We start from the raw sequence: 20,293 nt of genomic DNA, 5'->3' as shown, positions 1-20,293 counted from the left end.
GTCCTTACCAGGTGTGATGCACACAGGTACCTGTGCAAAGCTGCCCCTGAGGTCCAACAAAAGCACAGAGGACAGGGGTAGATGTGACTCAATTTTCCTTTCACCCATTTCTCTAATCATTTCATTTCTTTTTCTAGGGAGAGTCTGGACCAACGGGAGCCATGGGTCCAACAGGTCCTCTAGTGAGTGTCACATGCACTGTATGTTGCAGAAGTGATTGTCAATACTACTGCCAGTGGGAATTGCAGGGCTTTGATATTTGTATTTGAGTTCATGGAGCTGAACTTTCTCTTCATGAAGGCTTGGTTTCTGTTACTCTGACAGTGAATTTGGTCCACTGCACACTGTTCCTCCCCTCCATTCACAGACATAGGTAATAATGATAAATTAGAAGGTTCAGCAGAGACTTGGCTGTAGGTATGGTGATGGTTTCCCAGCTCATGTAAGTGTAGGGTGATACTGTTTTCTTTTGCATGTTGATGCCTCATATGGAGTGATTTCAATGTGAGAAATACTGGCTTGGGTTGCTCTGAGGTAGAACTGGAGTAATTTAGATCAGGAATTAACTGGCTAAGAAAACCATTGACAGAGGATTTTGGAGGTTATGGTGAGGATAAGTATGCGTGACCTGGAAGTGAAATGGCGAAAGTTTTTTTAGAATAATTTTCATTCAGATAATGTTTTGGACAACTGAATATGCATGGGTAGTGTTACATGACAAAAATTAACTCTCAGCAGTGCTCCTGGAAGTAAAACCTCTTTCTGATATCCAATAATAACATGTCTCTGTGAAGCACTATGCTGTATGTAGAATTTAATATCCCTGAAGTGGAATCTAATTTGTGAATGAGGTTTAGTGAAAGAAGTTGCATTATTGTCACTGGTAAATATATAAAGAATTTATTTTAATGTGTTTAAAACTGGAAATACTGTTGGAAGGGAAAAACAGAAATTACAGTTTATTAAATTTCCACTGGGCAAGCCTGTGAAGCTGTAAGGATTTTTATGAGCTGCTGCTTCTTTTCTGCTATAGGAAAAGATAAGTTACTCCTGCAGGGGTGAAAAAAACAGCCCTTTTTTATTCTGACATGATGACCTCCTGAATAATGCACTTTTTGTTTTTTCTTCAAGGGACCTAGGGGAATGCCAGGAGAAAGAGGACGAATTGGACCACAGGGTGCCCCTGTAAGTAGAATCTTCCTTCTTTCTTGTAATTCTTCTCTTGTTAAATTTAAATCCCTGAGCCTGAAAGTGCTAGTCACTTATGCTGTGAGTCCTGCTACAGAGCTGAACAGTTTTGTGAGGTGACCTCTGTACTATACATTTTAAAAGTTAAAAACAGTTTTAAAATGAGAGTGGTAACTATATGGTAACTTCTCATAGCAGAGCTGCCCATGAGTCCAGATACCCTCACAGCATGGATTTCTGGGATATAAAAATGTCTTCTATGTTTCTGTTGGATTTCTTGTGAGAGATTCTTTTCAGCAAAAATTACTGAACAGGAAATAATGTTTCAATTTGGTCTGGAAAAGTTTTAAAATGAAAGTTAAGATTAAGTCTTTCAATTCATATTTCAATTTAGATGAAATCTAAAAATTTAATTTCAGATAATAAGGCTATCTTCTTTTAGAACTTTCATCTTGCTGCTTTTACATCCAGTGTCAAGTATTGTTTTTCTGGCATTTCTCGCCATGACTTTTATATGATCCACTTGTGTCATGTGCCCCAGACAATGACACTCTCAAAATATTGTCCTTTCTGAAAATAGAGAAATCCATTAACTCAAATGGGAGCATAATTTCTTCCAGAAGTGTTCCATGCCAGTGTTTGGAGAAATGTGCAATCCATCATTTCTTCAATCACCTTAGTATATATAAGTTTTATCACAAATGCTGACAATAAATAATTAAAAAGTAGGTAGAGTTCTTACAAATGCTCTGTGTTTTCTATTTTCATGTCTAGGGTGGACGTGGCCAGCATGGTATGCCTGGGAAGCCAGGCCCAATGGTAAGTGATTGGTTCTCAATCAACAACTTTTTCACTCTATATTTCCACTTGTCTTTTGACACTACCAGAAAAAAAGAAAAAAGTTGGCAGTTGCTGGTATCAGTTAAGTGCATCTGGAATTAATTATCAGAGAATGATTCCTTGTTCTACTCATTTTAGTTTTAGTGCTTCCCTCTGCAAAATTTTCCTCTGTAGTTTACTTCATCTAAAGGTTTTAATTTGCAGAGGAGTTGGCCATAGCCTCTCCTGGGGAGGTGATGCTCTGCTGCTCTTATGGAGCCCATATGGTGGGGAGGAAATGCCCAAGTGCATGCTCTGCAATATAAAGCAGTTCATAATTGAATGTTATCTTCCTTCACTTGCAAAGCTGGCAAATGAGGCTTGTTGTCAGCAAGAAGAAAGGCACTCACTGATAGCACAACTTGCTCCCTGCAATTGTTCCATTACCAGATGTGTAAAAGGGCCTTTTAATTAAGGACAGTCACTGTTTGAACTGAAGGACAGAGGCCTGTGTCTGAATGTCTGCCAAGCTGAGAAAGCCTGGCTTGCAGGGCTGGTTAAGTTCTCCAAGCATGGCAGCAGGGCTGTAGAGGAAGACATGGCTGTTTACACTCACACTGTCAGTGCAGCAATGTTGGTTTTGATCCTACAGTCCAATCTCTCTGCATTTGCAGAATACATTTGTGTGAATTCACATGAGTAGGGGATGTTTCTAACACACAGTTAATTTTGCGTTGCTTTTGTATGTGAAAACTGGTGATGGTTTTGTACTATTTGTGCAAGGCCAATTTCCACTTTAAAAATGTGGTATTTATGTTTGCTTTTTTTTTCTGAAAGCATCACTTGTAGGTTATGGATAACAGCTTCTACCCATTGATATAGTCAGCCTTTACCATTTTGTGATGTTCAGCTTAGAAAAAACCAAAAACCAACAACCAAACATCCCAAAAGCACTGCACAAAAAAACCCCTTCAAAACCTTAAACCACACCTGCTTGCAGTTAGAATTTCATTCTGTGCATACTCTTTATTTACTTGTGACAAAGTTCTGAGAAAACTTCATTTACCTGTGTCATCTTAATGAACAGACTGTTTTATTAAACACTTCATTAAGAAATAATTAACTGTAATAGAAGCTCAAATGATGAGTGTAGGTGCCTAAAAGCTACACAACTCAATTATTTAGTGTATCATGAAGGAAAGGTTAGTTGTTAGGAGAACCTTTCAGACAAAGAAATTTTTTTTTTTCAGTATTTAAAACAAACTATAAAGTTAAAAGAAGCTGGGTGGTAAGTTGTGAGGTTTTACATGAAGCTTGTAATTTTTCTTTGGCATAAAATGTGAGCTCAGCTTCACTGGACATGATAAGTGGTTGGCTAATATTTTTGGAAAATCCCATCAAGTGTCACAAGGGAGATACTCGTCCTTAATGCACATGTTTCTCACTGGAGAAAGCCTTACTGAAATGTGTTGTTATTTGGGTCAGTGCAGTGGTACAGCTTAATCCTGGAACTCTTCCTGCAACAAGAGAGAGATTTGGCAGACATTATTTGTGATCCAATAAACTGGGACATAGGTTCTCAAAAATATACTTGGTGAGCTGTTGCATCAGTTCTGTAGAAATCCAGTGCAAGGTCACGGCAGAAATATTGTCTGTAATTAATGCTCAGTGGGACAGATTGTTCTGATTAAGTTTGTCAGGAGAGCTTTATTAGATAGAACATTTTTTCTCAGCATGAATCATATTTTACAAAAAGACAGAAAATCAGGAAAAGATAAAAAGGAATTATCTGGGGCCAGTGTTGCAGTGAGTATTGATAACCACTGTGTGCCGCCCTCCCAAGCCTTTGCAATACAGTAGAAAGTTCTCTTGAATGTTTTGTACAGCACAAGAGACATTATGGAAATGGAAACATCTTTATCTCCCTAGCCCTGAAATTTTGATACAAGGTCTGTTTTTTACAGCTTTCAAGTGGATTTGCCTGTGAGTTTAGGAATCTTAATACTATAATTGTTCACCGTGAATTGTGTACATTGCAATTCAGGCATTAATAGGTGAATCAAGAGCTGTAGCTTTGCTGAAGTCAGCAAACACATTATTAAAGAACTGCACCATAATGCCATAAAATGTGTATGTATCTCTTAAAAACCTGATATTTATAGTTTTTCTGGTTTTGTTATAACCAAATGTTTTATGACTAAAAAGTACAGGTAATTCTAGACCCACATTTACCCAGTGATAGGATACTAATCTGTGTGATCTAAATCACTGAATTACAGCTTTGTGTCTGTCTTTTCTAGGGACCACTTGGTATAACTGGATCTCCAGGTTTTCCTGGTATTCCTGGCATAAAGGTAAAAAAAAATGAGTGTCTTTTTAAAATGTCTAACAACACACAACTAAAAATGTCTACTAGACTGCACAGAGCTCAGGCTGACATGTGTACAGATCCCCAGGAGCTGTTATGAAATCAGTCTTACTCAAGACTTTCAGACAGAAGATAAAACCCAAAGCCAAATGAAGCAATTGCAATTCACCACTGTTAAGATACTTTGCTTTCCCTTTTGCTCATGTCAAGGGGTGATTATAAGATGACTGCCACGCTGTGCTTCAGGAATCTTGTCCAGAATATTCAAAGAATAGCAAGATACATTGCTAGAAATGAGGTTGGGAGGGCAAGTCGAAGACAATACGGAGGCAGAACCTTCTAGTGCTGAAACTTCTAGTTTTGGCCAAGAACACTTTTTGGGATGGTCTAGACTGGTAAGAGGGAAATGCCTGTACCCCAACAGAGATGTGCAGTTCATCACAACAGAGCCAATTACAAGTACTCAGGTACTACCTTTGTGGCTTGGAGTGATTGGGCTGTGAAATGAAAAACTCTCTATGTGGCACTTCCCTCTCTTGCTTTGCAAGAAAGTGTTGGTTTTTTGTTTTTGGTTTTTTTTTTTTTTTGGTCTTGGTTTTTTTTTTTTTGCTTCTTATCCTTGAGTCAATGTCTTCAGAGATAGAAAAGACAACTCATACCGCTTCCTTATAGTTCTTATACATGCCCTGCCTCCACCTGTTCCTCTTTGTCCCTTTACACTCCTAAAACATGATGAGAAAATGTTATACAAGAAGAAACTCTCAATTGGTCAGGTAGCCAAGATCAGCAGATGTTTTTGTGTTGTTGTGAAGCTGGCAAGATTCATGACACTGTTTGAAAACAAGTCTTAATAACAGTATCAACTTAATCATAGAGTCATAGAAGAGCAGGTTGGAATAGGACCTCTAAAATCATCTGCTCCAACCACTCCAACCTTTCTTGGAAAAAGCACAGTCTAGACAAGAGGAGTGTACAGTTAAATGATAGCCCTTGTAGTGCATGTCATGAAATGTTTTAGTATGGCTCAGTATGATTTTACCTAAGGAAATGTTTAAAAAACTGTCACATGATGAGTCACTTAGAGCTTTTGAAAAGGAGAAGCTACCTTCAGTTTGATCATCAGATGATGTAAAATTGGAATAGTTGAACTCATAAAAGCTCAGCAGATTATACAACGAAGATGTGGACTTGTTTTATGATGTGATATTAACAGCCATCCATTCCAAAAGGCATATTTCCTATATAAAATTAAAATTCAAAGAAGATGCTGGGAGGAATTTTTTATCATCCAGTCCAATCTTACAGGGATTTGAAATTTAATGTAGTTTCTGTAACAGTGAGTTCATCTGTGCTGTGCAAAAAAAACCCAAAACCAGCAAACCAAATCAACCAATCCCAGATGTGTTGCCATATCTAAATCTTAACAGCCTTGCTGTTAATGAAGGTAGAAAAAACTTGTAAAATTACAGACGTTTTGTGAGATTTTAGAGAAACAGGTCTGTTCTTGATCCTATTTGGACTCCTGGATAGTGCTGCTTTTCTGCAAAGTTTCCTTGTCTTGTATATATTAAGAAAAAATCCTGTCTATACTTTTAATGTTCTCATTCACCTAGAAGTAATAGAAGCAAAATTAGGTAAGCAAAATTTCATTTTAAGGGTAATAAACTATTTGAAACATTAATTGTTTTCCTGTTATAAGATCAGTATTCCTCTTGAATTACTTTATAGTGTTGCATTTTAGAGCAAAATAACCTGAAGTTGTCTTCTCATGTGGAATCCTAGGGTGAAGCAGGTCCAACAGGTCCTCGAGGTCCTGAAGGTCCTCAAGGACAAAGAGGTGAAACAGGTCCTCAGGGCCCAGCTGGGTCACAAGGTCTTCCTGTAAGTACATTGAATTGAGTTCCTCAGGGCTCAGCTTATGCATGTTCATCTGTTTATGGGGGTTTTTAGTGCCCCACCTGACAACAGTGTTTTGATCAAATTACCTTCTTTCCCAAGGAAAAGAGGTCTCATTCCTTTGTTTTGTGGTAATTTTATTGACAATAACTATTTGTTATTTTATTACAAGTTGAAAAACTGAAAGTTGCACAATCTCAATACACTCTCAATCCTCAAAGTACTTTAAAACTTAAGCCTAAACATAAAATCTTCAGCATTAAAAATTACATTAACTTGCATGCTTTATTGCTCTTTTTAGCATTTGCATATGTTGCCACATTAATTTAATAGCCTTTATTTTCTGGTCTTGTAAAGTGGGTAAAATAGCTACCTTCTGCTTTTGTGATTGATGCCCATCTCATTAAAATGATTTCTAATGATTGGTATCTTATCTTTAGGGCGCTGAAGGGACAGATGGTTCCCCCGGTGCAAAGGGCCCTACTGTAAGTAATCATATTTCCTGTTGAAGAGACTGTGTAAGTTAATTTCTTCTATTTCCTTGTTTTGGTTGTGTTTCCTTACTGTGCTTGCTGTTTGTATTTGTAGGGATCCCCAGGCACTGGAGGCCCCCCCGGATTATCAGGCCCCCCTGGTTCCCCAGGACCACAGGGCAGCACCGGCCCCCCCGGGATTCGAGGCCAGCCGGTAAAGGGGTCTTTGTCCCTTTGGGAATTGTAGTGCCTGGCATGTGTCACTCCATGGAACTGAGGCAGGGATTAGCAGTGGGCTTCCTTAAATACAGCAGTAGCATACTCAGATCCTGTGAATCTGCTGTGTATCCAAAATACCACTGCTTTGAAAAAGAACTGTGTCTTTATAAACCTTGGAAAAGAGATAGAGATTTATTTAAGTTTTTTATTGATAACATAATAATAAACAACCATAATGGTAAAGACAAACCATTATAAGCATCATATTACACTGCCTATAATTAGTCACTAAAATAGGAAATGTTTATTTTACGGCATAATACAAAGTGATGAAGTGGTTTATGCAGACTTTTAACTTTCCTGGTGCTATTCATGTGTTTGTTTTTAGGGAGACCCTGGTGTCCCAGGTTTCAAGGGAGAAGCAGGACCCAAAGGTGAACCTGTAAGTCTCCATATGCTTTTTAAGATGAAGAGGAAACACAGAGGCTTATAACTATGTAATTTTTGGGAGAAAACCAACTCTGCAGAGTTTGACTTGGTTTATCAACCAATCTTCAGCTTTTCTTTCTCACCAGTTTAATAATCATGTATTATCTGACAAAAATATAGAGGTGAAGTAATAGTTTCTTTACCACTGTCTTCTCCTTTGAAAATTTCTATTAGTCTCACTGAATTTTGACTCCTTTGCAGCTTGACAAAATACAAATTATTGTGGGTGATTATAAGAAGCAGTGTCCAGCCCATCTGCAGAATTACAGCTTATTAGCTTATAAACATTGTAAAAGAGAAAAGCAGATGCTGAAAACCTGTTATTTTTAACTGGTCCAAGACCTAACTGTTTTCTTCTCCTTTATTTGGAAAAATGTTTATAGTGTCCAGAAGACAGTCTGTTTCAATATGCCTGAGAAATGGTGACCTTAACAATGTTTTTTAAAATAACATTTTATTCTCACTAGGGCCCACAAGGTCCCCAGGGTCCCATTGGCCCCATAGGTGAAGAAGGGAAAAGAGGTCCTCGAGGTGATCCAGGGTCAGTGGGTCCACCAGGTCCTGTTGGAGAGAGGGTAAGAAATCTACAGGAATAATATGTCTTAAGAGATGCACTGCTAAGCTGAAAAACCTTTTGACCTCCTCATGGATGTTCTTACAGCTAGATTGTGGGTGTAGTCAAACCCTATTTTTCTAGCAGTAGTTACTACTGTGTATTGTTTTTTTTTACACTGGATACTTTAATGTGGAGATTCAGTGCCTAGGGTAGTATAGTAGGAGAAAGGATGGAGATAGGACAAGTTCATTGCAGAATTTTTCCTACACCTGCACAACTGCCCTTCTTTGCTTTCAGTGAGGCTGGACACATAGAAGGAGCTGTCCAGCATGCATGAATGAGACACTGATATTTTTACCAGTCTTAAGTCATAACCCTACCTACCCTCCACTCCCCAAGTTAAAGTACTGAAGTAAGAAAATTGTAAGGAAATGAACTGAGTGTTCAATCCACAAATCTGGTCCTTTATTTGTAATAACCTATGTAAAAATTAAGATAATTGTCTCATACCTACTGCTTTTCCTAGGGTGCTCCTGGTAACCGTGGTTTCCCAGGTTCTGATGGCTTGCCTGGACCAAAGGTAAATTAAATATAAGTGTCCATCTTTTACTGTTTGTTAAATCTTCATACATCCAGATATGTAAAAAAGAAGTGTTCCATTAAAAATGTGTGCTTCTGGGCAAACAGGCAGATCCAATTTACAAATGCTAAAAGGGGGTCTGAATGTTTTGAGACAAAAATTTTTTGGGAAAAGTCACTTTCAGTTCCCATGATGTTCAGCTGTGCTTGCTTGTCCCTGGCTTAAAGCTCTTTTGTTTTGAAATGTGCACAGTAAAGGATTGACCTGTTCTACTCCTATATTGCTTTATGAATTGCTGTGTAGGAGAGGGCTCTGTGAAAAATGCCTATTCTCTGTGTGTGGTGTGATTTTCTAGACTTGTCCCTTAAAAAGATGGGTTTATCTGGCTTTCCTAACTGCTCTAACACTTCCAGGGAAGTGACTCATATAGGCATTTGTCTAGTGTTTCTGTAAATTCCTACCTTCTTGGTAAAGATACAGGGATTCAAAAATGCTTACATAAACTTGCTTTAAGGAAGAGAAACTTTTAAGTAATAATTTTGGGGACAAAGATAATAATTAGGAAACTAATAACGATAATGATTTGTAACTTTGTTTGCAAAAATCGGTCCTTAATAGAAGATAATGTTTTATTTCCCCTGCTCCTCTGTCACTGTTCTAGATGTTAACTAGTAGCTCAATTGTGTCTTTCTAGGGAGCCCAAGGAGAGCGTGGTCCAGCAGGATCTTCTGGACCTAAAGGAGGTCAGGGAGATCCTGGACGTCCTGGTGAGCCTGGCCTTCCAGGTGCAAGGGTAAGGGACTGCTAGCAGTACCCTATAAACTGTGGTACCTGTCATTTTCCAAAGGCAGCAGTGAATGCTGGGGAATTCAGAAGCTCTGCAAGGGCAGACTGGTTTCAGTGCACCTAAAGGCCAAGAGACATGTTTTTATTTCCTGCTGATGGTCGGAAGCACAAGTTTTGTCTTAGAGAAAAGGAGAAATAGCCCTGATTGAGAACTGCTGATGCAAAGGAAGGACATGTGTTTGTAAAGCACAGTTGCCACAGGTAACATGGATTGAAGGCCAACCTTCATTAAACTGTTGATTGATAACAGAGAAGATTGAGTGGTACATATCACCTAGAGATTTTTTTGTCAGGAAAATTATTGAAGGATAATTCAAAATATCAGAAAAAGGGGATAAAGGGAGCAGTAAAATGTGATATAGATCATGGCAGAAATAAAGATGAGCCTGTGAGAAGCTCAAGAGGTGTAAAGCAAGAAAGAATAGGAAGAAGAAAAATCAAAGACAGTGAGAGATGAAACTGTAAAGTGAATAAAAGGATTAAGACCTTTAACATGTAGAAGTTTGTGCAAGAAAGAATAGGAAGAAGAAAAATCAAAGACAGTGAGAGATGAAACTGTAAAGTGAATAAAAAATTAAGACCTTTAACATGTAGAAGTTCGTGCTATAGCAGTAATCAAGCATTTCTTTGGGATTTTTTTATGTTTCTTGATTGTTATAGAATTATGGACCAAACCCTAACACCAATACTGTTCCTTCATTTAGGGTTTGACAGGAAATCCAGGTGTTCAAGGCCCTGAAGGAAAACTTGGCCCCTTGGTAAGTGACAAAAATTAGTCTTTTCAGTTAATGTCACAGTAATTCAAAGGTCCCATCTCACTGAAATTTCTTTTATTAACATGAGTTTTCTTTATTTATTAAGGCTTGTCTTCTCTTTTGATAGTTCACTTTACATTCCTAACTTCAAAATTAGTACCAATAACATTTGTTTAGTTTTGTCTGTATCACAGTATCTCTTGCTTACCTGCTGCTCCATCATTGTTAAATGTTTGAACTAAATATTTTCCTAGTTGAGGCTTTGGACATATTTTCCTAGTTGATGCATGGACATAGTAAATTATTTTTTACATGATTCAGTTCTAGTAATTGCATAGCATTTGGTTAAATCCAGCAGTATGGCTATTGCTGTGTCTGCTGTAAAGATATTTTGACTAATAAGTGAAGCCCCAAGCCAGGTTAATGTTATATTCTTTATATATACAAGCATTTTCTTGGGATTAATAAATTCATATGAATAAATATATTTAGAATTTAATGTGGAAAATGCTTTATCTCTGCAGGGTGCTCCTGGGGAAGATGGACGTCCAGGCCCAGCAGGTTCCATAGGAATCAGAGGCCAGCCAGGCAGCATGGGCCTTCCTGGGCCCAAGGGTGGTAGTGTGAGTATGGCAATCCCTTCCTGACTTGAACCATTTCTGTATATTTTATGGGTGAAAAATATCTAAACCTGGTCATTTTTATTTCTGCAATTTAGGGTGATCCTGGAAAACCTGGAGAAGCAGGCAATGCAGGAGTCCCAGGACAGAGAGTGAGTGTGGCTGTTATTTGCAGTGGTTATGGAAAACTATGCTTTTCTGTTATGTGTGTTCACTACACAAGATTTCTTCCCCTGTCATTTTAATGTAGGGAGCCCCTGGCAAAGATGGTGAAGTTGGCCCTTCTGGTCCTGTTGGCCCACCAGTAAGTCAGTTTTTACCTCTCTGCCTGCCTGCCTGCTTGGTACTCCATCTACTCACTCCTCTTTTGACTTCTATTCTTATCAATCTTCATGCCAGTTGCTGATTCCAAGCAAAAAATTCCAAGAACATTTAAAGAAAAGTTGTCTTAAAAAATTGCCAGTTTTGTATTAAAATATATATATTAGTAGTCTAATTGCTTTTACTAACCTTTACAAAAATAGTGCAAGGACTAAAAAATTATCATAGTTAATTTTCACATCTTTCTTGGTTTTAATGGAACTGAATGTTTTCCTTTTACCAGAGAACCTTTAGGGGAAGGGTTTGAAAGAAATTATACACATCTTATTACATCTTTTAGACAGGCTATCTTGTCCTGGGATAAGTAAAAATGTATAGTGAATAAATACCTAATTAAAAATATGCATGTTCAGAGAAAAGAAAAAATTGTGGAGCCTGCCTATATTCCTTTTCTGTTTACTTATTACTTCCTTTTGTGTAGGGTCTGGCAGGAGAAAGAGGAGAACAAGGCCCTCCAGGTCCTACAGGGTTTCAGGTATGTGCCTTTTTTTTTAAATTAAAAAATAAACAGCCATGTCTTTATCAACTTAAATTGGAGAAATTCAATCAAATGATGCATAATATAACTTCAGAACTAAGGCAAGGAGATTCAGAATAATTAATGATCCATAACTTTCATATCAGCTGTGCACTAAACCAAACTGGCAAAGGCTTAAACACCAGCTCTGTATCCCTTGAGAGGACCTTTGATGCCAATCAGTTTTAATTTGAAGATTTTCCAAAAAAGTTCCAAATATGTAGCAAAATAATTGTCTTGATAATGAAGTTTTAATTAAATCAATATCTGTTTATAGAGAACTTTACTTCTAGGGCTGAGATGTCCTGCAAATGTTAAGGAAGGGCTGGTATCTGCTTTAGAGAGGGGGAAACTTTTTGGTGCAATATTCATGTAACTCTTTCCTTTGGGAATCTCTGAGAGTGTGCTCTTGTACTGAGTGTATTGCAACATTCATGATCTTGGTGTCCTAGTTAAGTCTGGATTTACATAACTTTCTATCATGTTAGTGACCATTTTATTTACTTTTTACAGGGCTTGCCTGGGCCACCAGGTCCTCCAGGTGAGGGAGGAAAACCAGGTGATCAGGTAATGTATGTGTAACATAACATTAAAAAAATACAATTTAGAAAGTAGTTTTATGTTTTCTTCTCTCTCTAATTGAATTTCCCATTCTGTTTCAAAATACTGATTGATGTAGTCTGCAAGCTGTCTAAGAACAGCTTTGCCATAAAATAATTATGAGAATCTGTGTTCTTGGACTGAGCTGGATTATCACCTCTTGTCATTGACAGATAGGATTTAGAACTGGCCATCTACATTCACAGTACTTTGGAAATAAAAATGTTTGTCTTCAATATTCATAACTATAAAGTTATGAATAATGATTTCATTCTAATGGTGAATTTTGTTCTTAGGGCGTGCCTGGAGATCCTGGAGCTGTTGGTCCATTGGGCCCCAGGGTAAGTGTTTTCTTTTAGAGTTTAATATTCATAACAGTTCTCTGAGGTTGGAAGTTGATGCATGCCATAGACTTTAACAGCTAAAGTCAGTATTTGACCTTTTCCCCCACCAACAAAATGAACAAAATAGTTTTAAATATGGATATGTTTTAAGATAGTTTCTGTAAAATCTACCACCTTTAATGATTTTGTAGCTCCTGAAGTGGTGTTGAGTACTACCTGCTAGATGATTTGGTTTATGCTGTGAATTGAGAGTTTTTAGTTTGCTGAGCAACATCTTTCTCCCACCTCTAACAGCAAAAGCATAAATCTAGTTATTATTTAATCAGTTCTTCTAGAATTTTTTCACAGGCTCTGCTGCTCTTATGGTGTATTTAGGATTTTGTCTACCAGAATTCTAGCCTGCCTTGTAAATAAATTACAATCTTCCATTTTGTAGGGAGAACGTGGCAATCCAGGGGAAAGGGGAGAACCAGGTGCCTCAGGTCTCCAGGGTGAAAAGGGGATGGCTGGAGGCCATGGTCCTGATGGCCCAAAGGTAAACTGAGTAGACATTTGTATTGCTGCAGTGATGTGATGTACAATTTTACTCATTTGCATGAACATAAGAGAGATTTTTAATTATAAATTAAAAGGCATCTCTGTTGTATAAGGAAGGACACACAATTCCAATTATAACAATATTAAAACCTTGCAACATACTTAAATGTTGAGAATTCACAGTAGAACTGGGCAAAGCCATTTCTGAAATACAGAAAATCTTCTAGCAATGTTGTAAGCGCCATGCCAGTTTACACAAAGACACTTGGCAGGGCTAAGCAGTTAAAAGGAAATGCTGGAAGCTTCATGCCTGCATGCATGTACCTGCTGTGGATGTGACTAGGCCAGCAAAGTCAGGTCAAGCAGGGAGTGCCTCTAGTTATGTAAGACCTGTAATAGACACGAGCATCTCTGCCCCTGGCAACTTCTCCCTGTACCTACTTTCTATACTAAACCCATGTGACATCAAGGTCAAGGCAGAAAGATTCCCAAGCTTCTTTTTTTGTCTGTTTTCATCTCCAGTATGCACTGATTAAATATTAATGTATTTGGAAGAACTATGGTATTACAGTTGAACTTCCTGAGTAACACAATGGGAAAAGAAAAGTATTTGGATGTGAATAAAGTCCAAATTTCAGATAAAATTAGTACTTAAAACTGTACCTCAGAGACTTCAACACAGGCACAACATATTCTGCAGCCTGGAGACAAAGATGCTTCTCAGATGAATAGGCAACAACTTGTCTTTTGTTCCAGGGAAGTCCAGGCCCTAGTGGGACACCTGGAGATCCAGGACCACCAGGCCTTCAGGGCATGCCTGGAGAGAGAGGGATTGCTGGAACACCTGGCCCTAAGGGTGATAGAGTAAGTGTGTTCATTGCTGTCCTCCTGAGTAGCGTGACCTGTCCCTTAACACTGCAGTTGTTCCAGGGAATGACCTGCACAGCATTCCATGCCATAACTGGGACTTTCTGGGCGTTTTCCATAGGGCGGCGTAGGTGAGAAAGGTGCTGAAGGTACAGCTGGCAACGATGGGGCAAGAGTAAGTAAATCTGTCTTTCTCTTTAGACCTGCTCTTCACACACTGTTTGTTTACTGTGCTAGGGGACTCAGCTTGTGGAGTTAAGCACTATGAAGTGTTATCATGGTATGTCATACATTTACAGTCATTACCTCACCCTCCAAATCTTCATGTTTTTCAAGACTGCTGTGCAAAACGTTGGGATGTGTCTGTGTTCCAAGCCCCTATATGGTATCACCAATAATGCAAGTTAAGAGCTCAATGGGAAGGATTCACAGTTGATTTGGGATTCGTCTAAGTTGACTATAGTAAAAAATATGAACAAATGAGCAGTCAGCGATGAGTAGGCAAAAAGCAAATCTTCCAGATCTCAGTTTTGGACTAAGACTCCTCCTCCTTGTCTCCATCGAGTTGCCCACAATCTGTCCTAAATTTCACAGGTGAAAATTCCTGTCAATGTACTAAGCTTCACATAAGCAGTAAGTTGCTGGCACTTCTAGAAAGTTTTGAATCTCCATTGCATTAATAAGGTCTCTAGTCTGCTCAAGCTGTGTTCAAGGTGCATTGCACACACTCTGCTGCACAGACAAACTGTCCAATAATCTCAGTTGCACTGGTTTTCTTTGTATGCACTGACCATTTTTCCTTCCCAGAAGTTATCTAAGTTACTTTTTACATGAATTGAGAATATACCTGAGATTCTTGGGTTGTGCAAACCAGTTGGAGTACTAGCTGCTAAGCATTTGGAAATCTGAGGTACAGTCAAAATACAAGGATCGTGTCTAGACTACATTTATTGTTAAAGAGGAAATTTTTTTTGAGAAACCCTATTATACAGAAGCTCTAATAAAGTTATGTGTGAGCTGGAATTGGTTATCTAAATCAAACATTATCCAAAGATACAGAGTAGTTCTTAGTGATTTTAAGGGATATATGGTAGTTAATGAACAGGTGAAGTAATGGTGAGCTGAAGGATCATTATGTGGAGTTGGTGGGTTTGGAAGGAAAGTTTGCAACATATTTGCCTGCCTTATGAAGAGATAAAGAACATTTTTGCATAGTTTGTAAGATTAAAATGAATCTTCAGAAAAAATGATGGATACTTTAATTTAAGAAGTGAAATACTAACATAAAAGAAACAGAGCACTGTGCAGGTGGGAAAAAAAGACTTGATTCCTTTTTGAGAGAGTAAAATAAAGCTGGGACTTTTGTGGGGTTTTTTTTATATTATTTGCCTTATTCATGAATACTGCATAAAGCAGATGATGAACTTAGAGAAGAAAGAGGGAATGAAGGAAAGCAGATCTTTTGTGGGGATTTGGTTGTTGGGAGAGGAAATGCAAGTTAATTTTAGATAAAGAAGATTAAAGATGTTTCCAGAGATAAAGTAGAATTCAAAGGAATGAAAAAGGGAATGGTAATATATGAGAAGTTTTAAACTGTCTTTTTTTGGAGCATCACTTTTCTAACTTCCTATCATCTTAATTTGTTCAAAAGGGTCTCCCTGGTCCAATAGGCCCAATGGGTCCAGCAGGTCCCACTGGGGAAAAGGTAAACAGATTTTTATTCCTTTCCCTACTGAAGTTTCTTAATATTATCAGACTTCATTAGCATTTTAATGACCAAACAAGTCAGTCACTTGAGAAATAAAATTCTTTGATTTTATTTTTTAAGGGTGAACCAGGTCCTCGAGGTCTAGTTGGTCCTCCTGGTTCCCGTGGAAACCCTGTGAGTAAACATGCTTTTTTTTTTTTTTTTGTCTGGTATAAGTTAATGCTGATCCAAACTCCAGGAATTTTTCTTATTTGCTGATATATTTTCCCCTTTTTCTTTCCCTTTCTCTGTAGCCAAGTGTGAAGTTCTGACTTGTTGCTGTGCACTTGCAAAAGTATTACCAGATTTTCTTCCTGTGACCTATACTTGTTTAGGGCAAACTTTATAGAGTCACCCTCACTTACCTCACTCCTGAAACGATGCCACCACTTGTAATTGTGTCAATGTTTTTAAAAGCATGCCCCTAGCAGATACCACTGCACATAAACAAATATTTAATGGGCAAAGCGCAGAGGTAATCCTTAGTTCATCCAGTTATGTAACTCTTGTCATCTTCCATCTATTAGTGATTTGAAATATTTTAAGGGTTGACTTCAATTAGGGAATTAGAGGCAGGCTCAGCCCTTCTAGATCCTTCACACTGCTTGAAATTGATTATGTCCCTGTCATAAATCAGAACACTCTTATTTCCAGTATAACTTGGAGCAGCTTCCACCCTTTTAGGGAGTGCTGGAGTTGGCAGCCTTCAGCTACTTCTTTTCCAAGCAAATGTTGAGTGGAAAGCTCAGTCAAAGCCTGTGATGACCTTATAGAAGAGTACATCTTTGAACTACTGTGTTTTTTCCCCAGTGTGATTGGAGTGGTAGGTTGAATGCAGTGTGTGCTCTTTGGCCATCCCTGGAAGGGATGGGTTGTGATCAGAATTTCTCCCAATGCTGTTTTAATACTCACCTGTGCCTTCCATCTCTGAATTCTGAAAGCTCAAGATAGTCTTGAACACATGGCAGCTTTTAACATCATAGCTAACATCCTTTATTTTCTGATTAAAAGATCATTTGATTCTGATTAATAGAGCAAAAGTATAATCACACTTATGATGGTAAATAGTTCTGATATAATGAACTGTAACTGATACTATCTGTAGAAAGATGATTTTTAAATACAGCTGTTTCAATTTTTCTGCCCAGGGTTCCCGAGGAGAGAATGGCCCAACTGGCGCTGTTGGTTTTGCTGGCCCCCCGGTATGTGTTTTGAACACTAATGAGTTTCCTTTCCTCATGCTTTGACACACTTAATTTCCTTCATTATGAATAACATTGTGGTGTTCTGAATCAGAGGTCTTGTTTTTGCTGCAAAAAGAGCTGTTCTTTCTCCCATCAGTATATCAAGTGAAGGAAAGGGCCAATAAGCACCCTAGACAGCTAAAAAGTGGTTTTTTTGTTAGGATTATGTAATTTCTCACCAGATTTCATATTTTCATTAGCATGTTATGTTGTTCCTTTGAGATTAAAATAAGGGAAGTTAAAATGTGTCTACTGAAGTTAGCAAAGATTTTTGCCATGAGTAGTGAAGGCTGGAATGAGGTGATGGACCAGATGGACTGGAATACCCTAAGGTTTCCTACAGCCTAAGTATCCTGTTTCAGGATCCCTTTCACAGTCTTGCACCTGCTTCCCTTGATGGGAAAAAAAGACAATGTTTGTTTTGTAGCTGCTGAGGAAAATAGAAAATCTAAAGAGAAGAAAAATATGAGCTAGTGAGGTAAAATATTTAAAATAGAAATACTGGCTTCACAGAATGTTTAGAAAATGTAATATGTGGCTTTCTAATGACCATGCTGAATTGTTAAACAAATACAGTGTTTTCTGGACTGATTTTTACCCCTGGTATTTTTATTTTTACCCTTTAAAAAATTCTCTACAGAATTATTTTGTTAGGAAAGATTTGGTGTTGCCTGCCCTGATGTTTCTTCTAAATAATTTTTCTTATAGGGCCCTGATGGTCAGCCTGGTGTCAAAGGTGAACCTGGAGAACCTGGACAGAAAGGAGATGCTGGATCTCCAGGACCACAGGGTCTTGCTGGGTCTCATGGTCCCCCAGTAAGTACAAATAAAATCCTCTCAGAACCAGTGACATGGACTGATCTTGTTAATTTAAAAAAATTCTGGGTGTTCACTATCATCCCTCTCTTTCTCCTTTCCTTTTAGGGCCCTCCAGGTGTTCCTGGTCTGAAAGGTGGTAGAGGAACTCAGGGTCCACCTGTAAGTAGACATTATGTGTTGAGACTTGGCTGCAGATAATCTAATACTGAAATTTTATGTAACGTGTGTATTATTCCTTAGCTTGTTTTTAAAGTATGTAAATATAATTTGCTCAATAATTCAGCCAAGAACATTTGAGGTAACTAGTGCTGTGTTTCTTTTGATAAAGATGCCATTAAAAAGGGGCTTTTTTTAGGGTGCTACTGGATTCCCAGGATCTGCTGGAAGAGTTGGGCCTCCAGGACCTACTGTAAGTTAATTATCATTTCCTAGTAGGTATGCTTTATAAAATGGTCACCAAGAATCTGAAGGTTAAATAAAGCAAGAAAGGTGAGCCAGTGTTTATGGCCTGATGCTATTGAAGAGAACAGTTTGTCAGCACTGACTGATTGTTTGCATCATTAAATAAAGCTCATTAGTCTTCAGCTTGGTCCAATGCCTGATATTGGTCCAAGGCTTTCCATTGGGTTAAGTAGGCTTTCAAATTGCTGCTCAAATTGCTCCAATGACTTAATTGCTTAGAGGAATAAAAAAATCCCAACTTATATTTTCCTCCATATTTTACTTTTTGTCCTTTTAGTGGTGACTGAAATTACGACAGTTTTTGGAAAAGAAAGAGCCTCTACTGGATTCTTTCATTTGGTGGAGTTACTCCTAAGTTCCATTAAAATAAACTCAAACCCACAAACACAAAATCTCTTCTGTTCAAACATTTGCAGAAACACTACAAATAAATACTAGCTGTGGATCAAATTGAGGGTTGACCACACAGAGAACTGTGTCATGCTTCATATGCCTTTTAATGTTATGATGAAAAAAACCAACTTGCAGTCATTGTAAGGTTATCAAATGTGAAGTTTATGGAAAACTTAATATGCACATGAAGTCTTTTAAAAAAGTATTTGAGAAATGAACCAAGGTCTGTTGAAACACTAATTTGTGCCATGGAAATGAAAAGTTTGGATATAAACTTTAGCTTGATTATGGTAGAAAGAATGGGCAAGGGTGAGTAGTCTAGCAGTGGTTATATACTTGAGGTGAAAGAAAAAAGCAAAAAAGAGAGAAACATACAAAAGTGTCTTTTAAAGAAGTGAGTTTGGAATTGAAAATTGAGGGGGGACATGGATTGAACTTGGACATAATTTGATATTTATTTAATTTCATTCATTTTATCATAAAAGAGATGATGATAGCTTTTAGCTCATTCTCATTTGTTAGCCTCAGAGCATGCATTTATAGCTAATTGAAACACAGTCCTTAGAATTTTATTGTCCTGGTCAGAAAAGCGCCCAATGTAATGATGTGTTTTCATTTTTTTAGGGAGCCCCAGGGCCTGCTGGGCCTATTGGTGAGCCAGGAAAAGAAGGTCCCCCAGGTCTTCGTGGTGATCCTGGTTCTCATGGCCGTGTGGGAGATCGAGGGCCAACTGGGCCTCCTGGTGGCCCTGGGGACAAGGGTGACCCAGGGGATGACGGGCAGCCGGTACGTCCCTTGACTGTCCCTCCACCAGCTCCAGGCTTGCTTTCATTGCTCATTGCTGCTGACATGACACTGACATTGCTTTCTCCTCTGGATTTCAGGGCCCAGATGGCCCCCCTGGCCCAGCAGGAACTACTGGTCAAAGAGGAATTGTTGGAATGCCAGGACAGCGAGGGGAGAGAGGCATGCCTGGGCTGCCAGGGCCTGCAGTAAGTGACCACCAGACCATGTGCCACCAGCCTGGGAATTTCTGTGTAGGATTTGCAGTATAGAGCTCCTTAGCATGAGGAGAAAGCTGGAGAACTCCAGTTGCAGGAGTGAATAGAGAGAGAGAATAGTAAAGAACTTAATCTCATTCAGATGCATGAGGTGGAAGGTTTACTTCCTTTTGGTTTCTGCCATAATGGAAAGTCTGAGCCTGAATTAAGAGTAAGGGAGTAATAGCATTAAGGCTTTTGTCTAAAACGTTCCTCTTTGACTTAAAACTTGATTCCTGAAAAAAACAACCCCACACTCTCATTTATGTACCCATATGTCACTTGAATGTGAGTAAATACTCTGCAAGCATTGTTTCATAAATTGTGAACTACAGTCTTCCAAATTGACATTTGAGCTCTCTTTGCATTCATGTAGGATTTATAGATATTTGCTGGATAGCCTAATGATCCAGTAGATCAAGCCATTAAATAGTATTAAATCCATTAGTAAAAAGATTGATATGGAGGATCTGTCATTACCACTGGATCCATGAAGTCACTTTATAGCTAAAGTCGGCCAGAAATTTTTCAAG

General features: G+C 38.3%; 1 protein-coding gene across 1 annotated transcript in view; it reads left to right on the top strand.

The window, feature by feature from the left end:
• The window catches only part of COL5A2 (collagen type V alpha 2 chain), a 95,873-nt gene that overhangs the window by 66,338 nt on the left and 9,242 nt on the right, over positions 1-20,293 (top strand). The window contains exons 15-43 of the mRNA XM_054277647.1: positions 138-182; positions 1,132-1,185; positions 1,963-2,007; positions 4,308-4,361; positions 6,158-6,256; positions 6,712-6,756; positions 6,860-6,958; positions 7,352-7,405; positions 7,920-8,027; positions 8,535-8,588; positions 9,283-9,381; positions 10,139-10,192; positions 10,714-10,812; positions 10,908-10,961; positions 11,060-11,113; positions 11,612-11,665; positions 12,221-12,274; positions 12,604-12,648; positions 13,088-13,186; positions 13,945-14,052; positions 14,177-14,230; positions 15,707-15,760; positions 15,884-15,937; positions 16,951-17,004; positions 17,755-17,862; positions 17,971-18,024; positions 18,221-18,274; positions 19,345-19,506; positions 19,605-19,712. Of these exons, the coding sequence (XP_054133622.1) occupies positions 138-182; positions 1,132-1,185; positions 1,963-2,007; positions 4,308-4,361; positions 6,158-6,256; positions 6,712-6,756; positions 6,860-6,958; positions 7,352-7,405; positions 7,920-8,027; positions 8,535-8,588; positions 9,283-9,381; positions 10,139-10,192; positions 10,714-10,812; positions 10,908-10,961; positions 11,060-11,113; positions 11,612-11,665; positions 12,221-12,274; positions 12,604-12,648; positions 13,088-13,186; positions 13,945-14,052; positions 14,177-14,230; positions 15,707-15,760; positions 15,884-15,937; positions 16,951-17,004; positions 17,755-17,862; positions 17,971-18,024; positions 18,221-18,274; positions 19,345-19,506; positions 19,605-19,712 (2,079 nt within the window). The remainder of the gene's footprint in view (positions 1-137; positions 183-1,131; positions 1,186-1,962; positions 2,008-4,307; positions 4,362-6,157; positions 6,257-6,711; positions 6,757-6,859; positions 6,959-7,351; positions 7,406-7,919; positions 8,028-8,534; positions 8,589-9,282; positions 9,382-10,138; positions 10,193-10,713; positions 10,813-10,907; positions 10,962-11,059; positions 11,114-11,611; positions 11,666-12,220; positions 12,275-12,603; positions 12,649-13,087; positions 13,187-13,944; positions 14,053-14,176; positions 14,231-15,706; positions 15,761-15,883; positions 15,938-16,950; positions 17,005-17,754; positions 17,863-17,970; positions 18,025-18,220; positions 18,275-19,344; positions 19,507-19,604; positions 19,713-20,293) is intronic.

The sequence above is a fragment of the Melozone crissalis genome, unplaced genomic scaffold, assembly GCF_028551555.1.
Source record: "Melozone crissalis strain CALT ecotype California unplaced genomic scaffold, PUWL_Pcris_2 ptg000023l_1, whole genome shotgun sequence".
Classification (NCBI taxonomy): domain Eukaryota; kingdom Metazoa; phylum Chordata; class Aves; order Passeriformes; family Passerellidae; genus Melozone; species Melozone crissalis.
The sequence above is the reverse complement of the archived record's forward strand: the minus strand, read 5'-3'. Positions and strand labels throughout refer to the sequence as shown.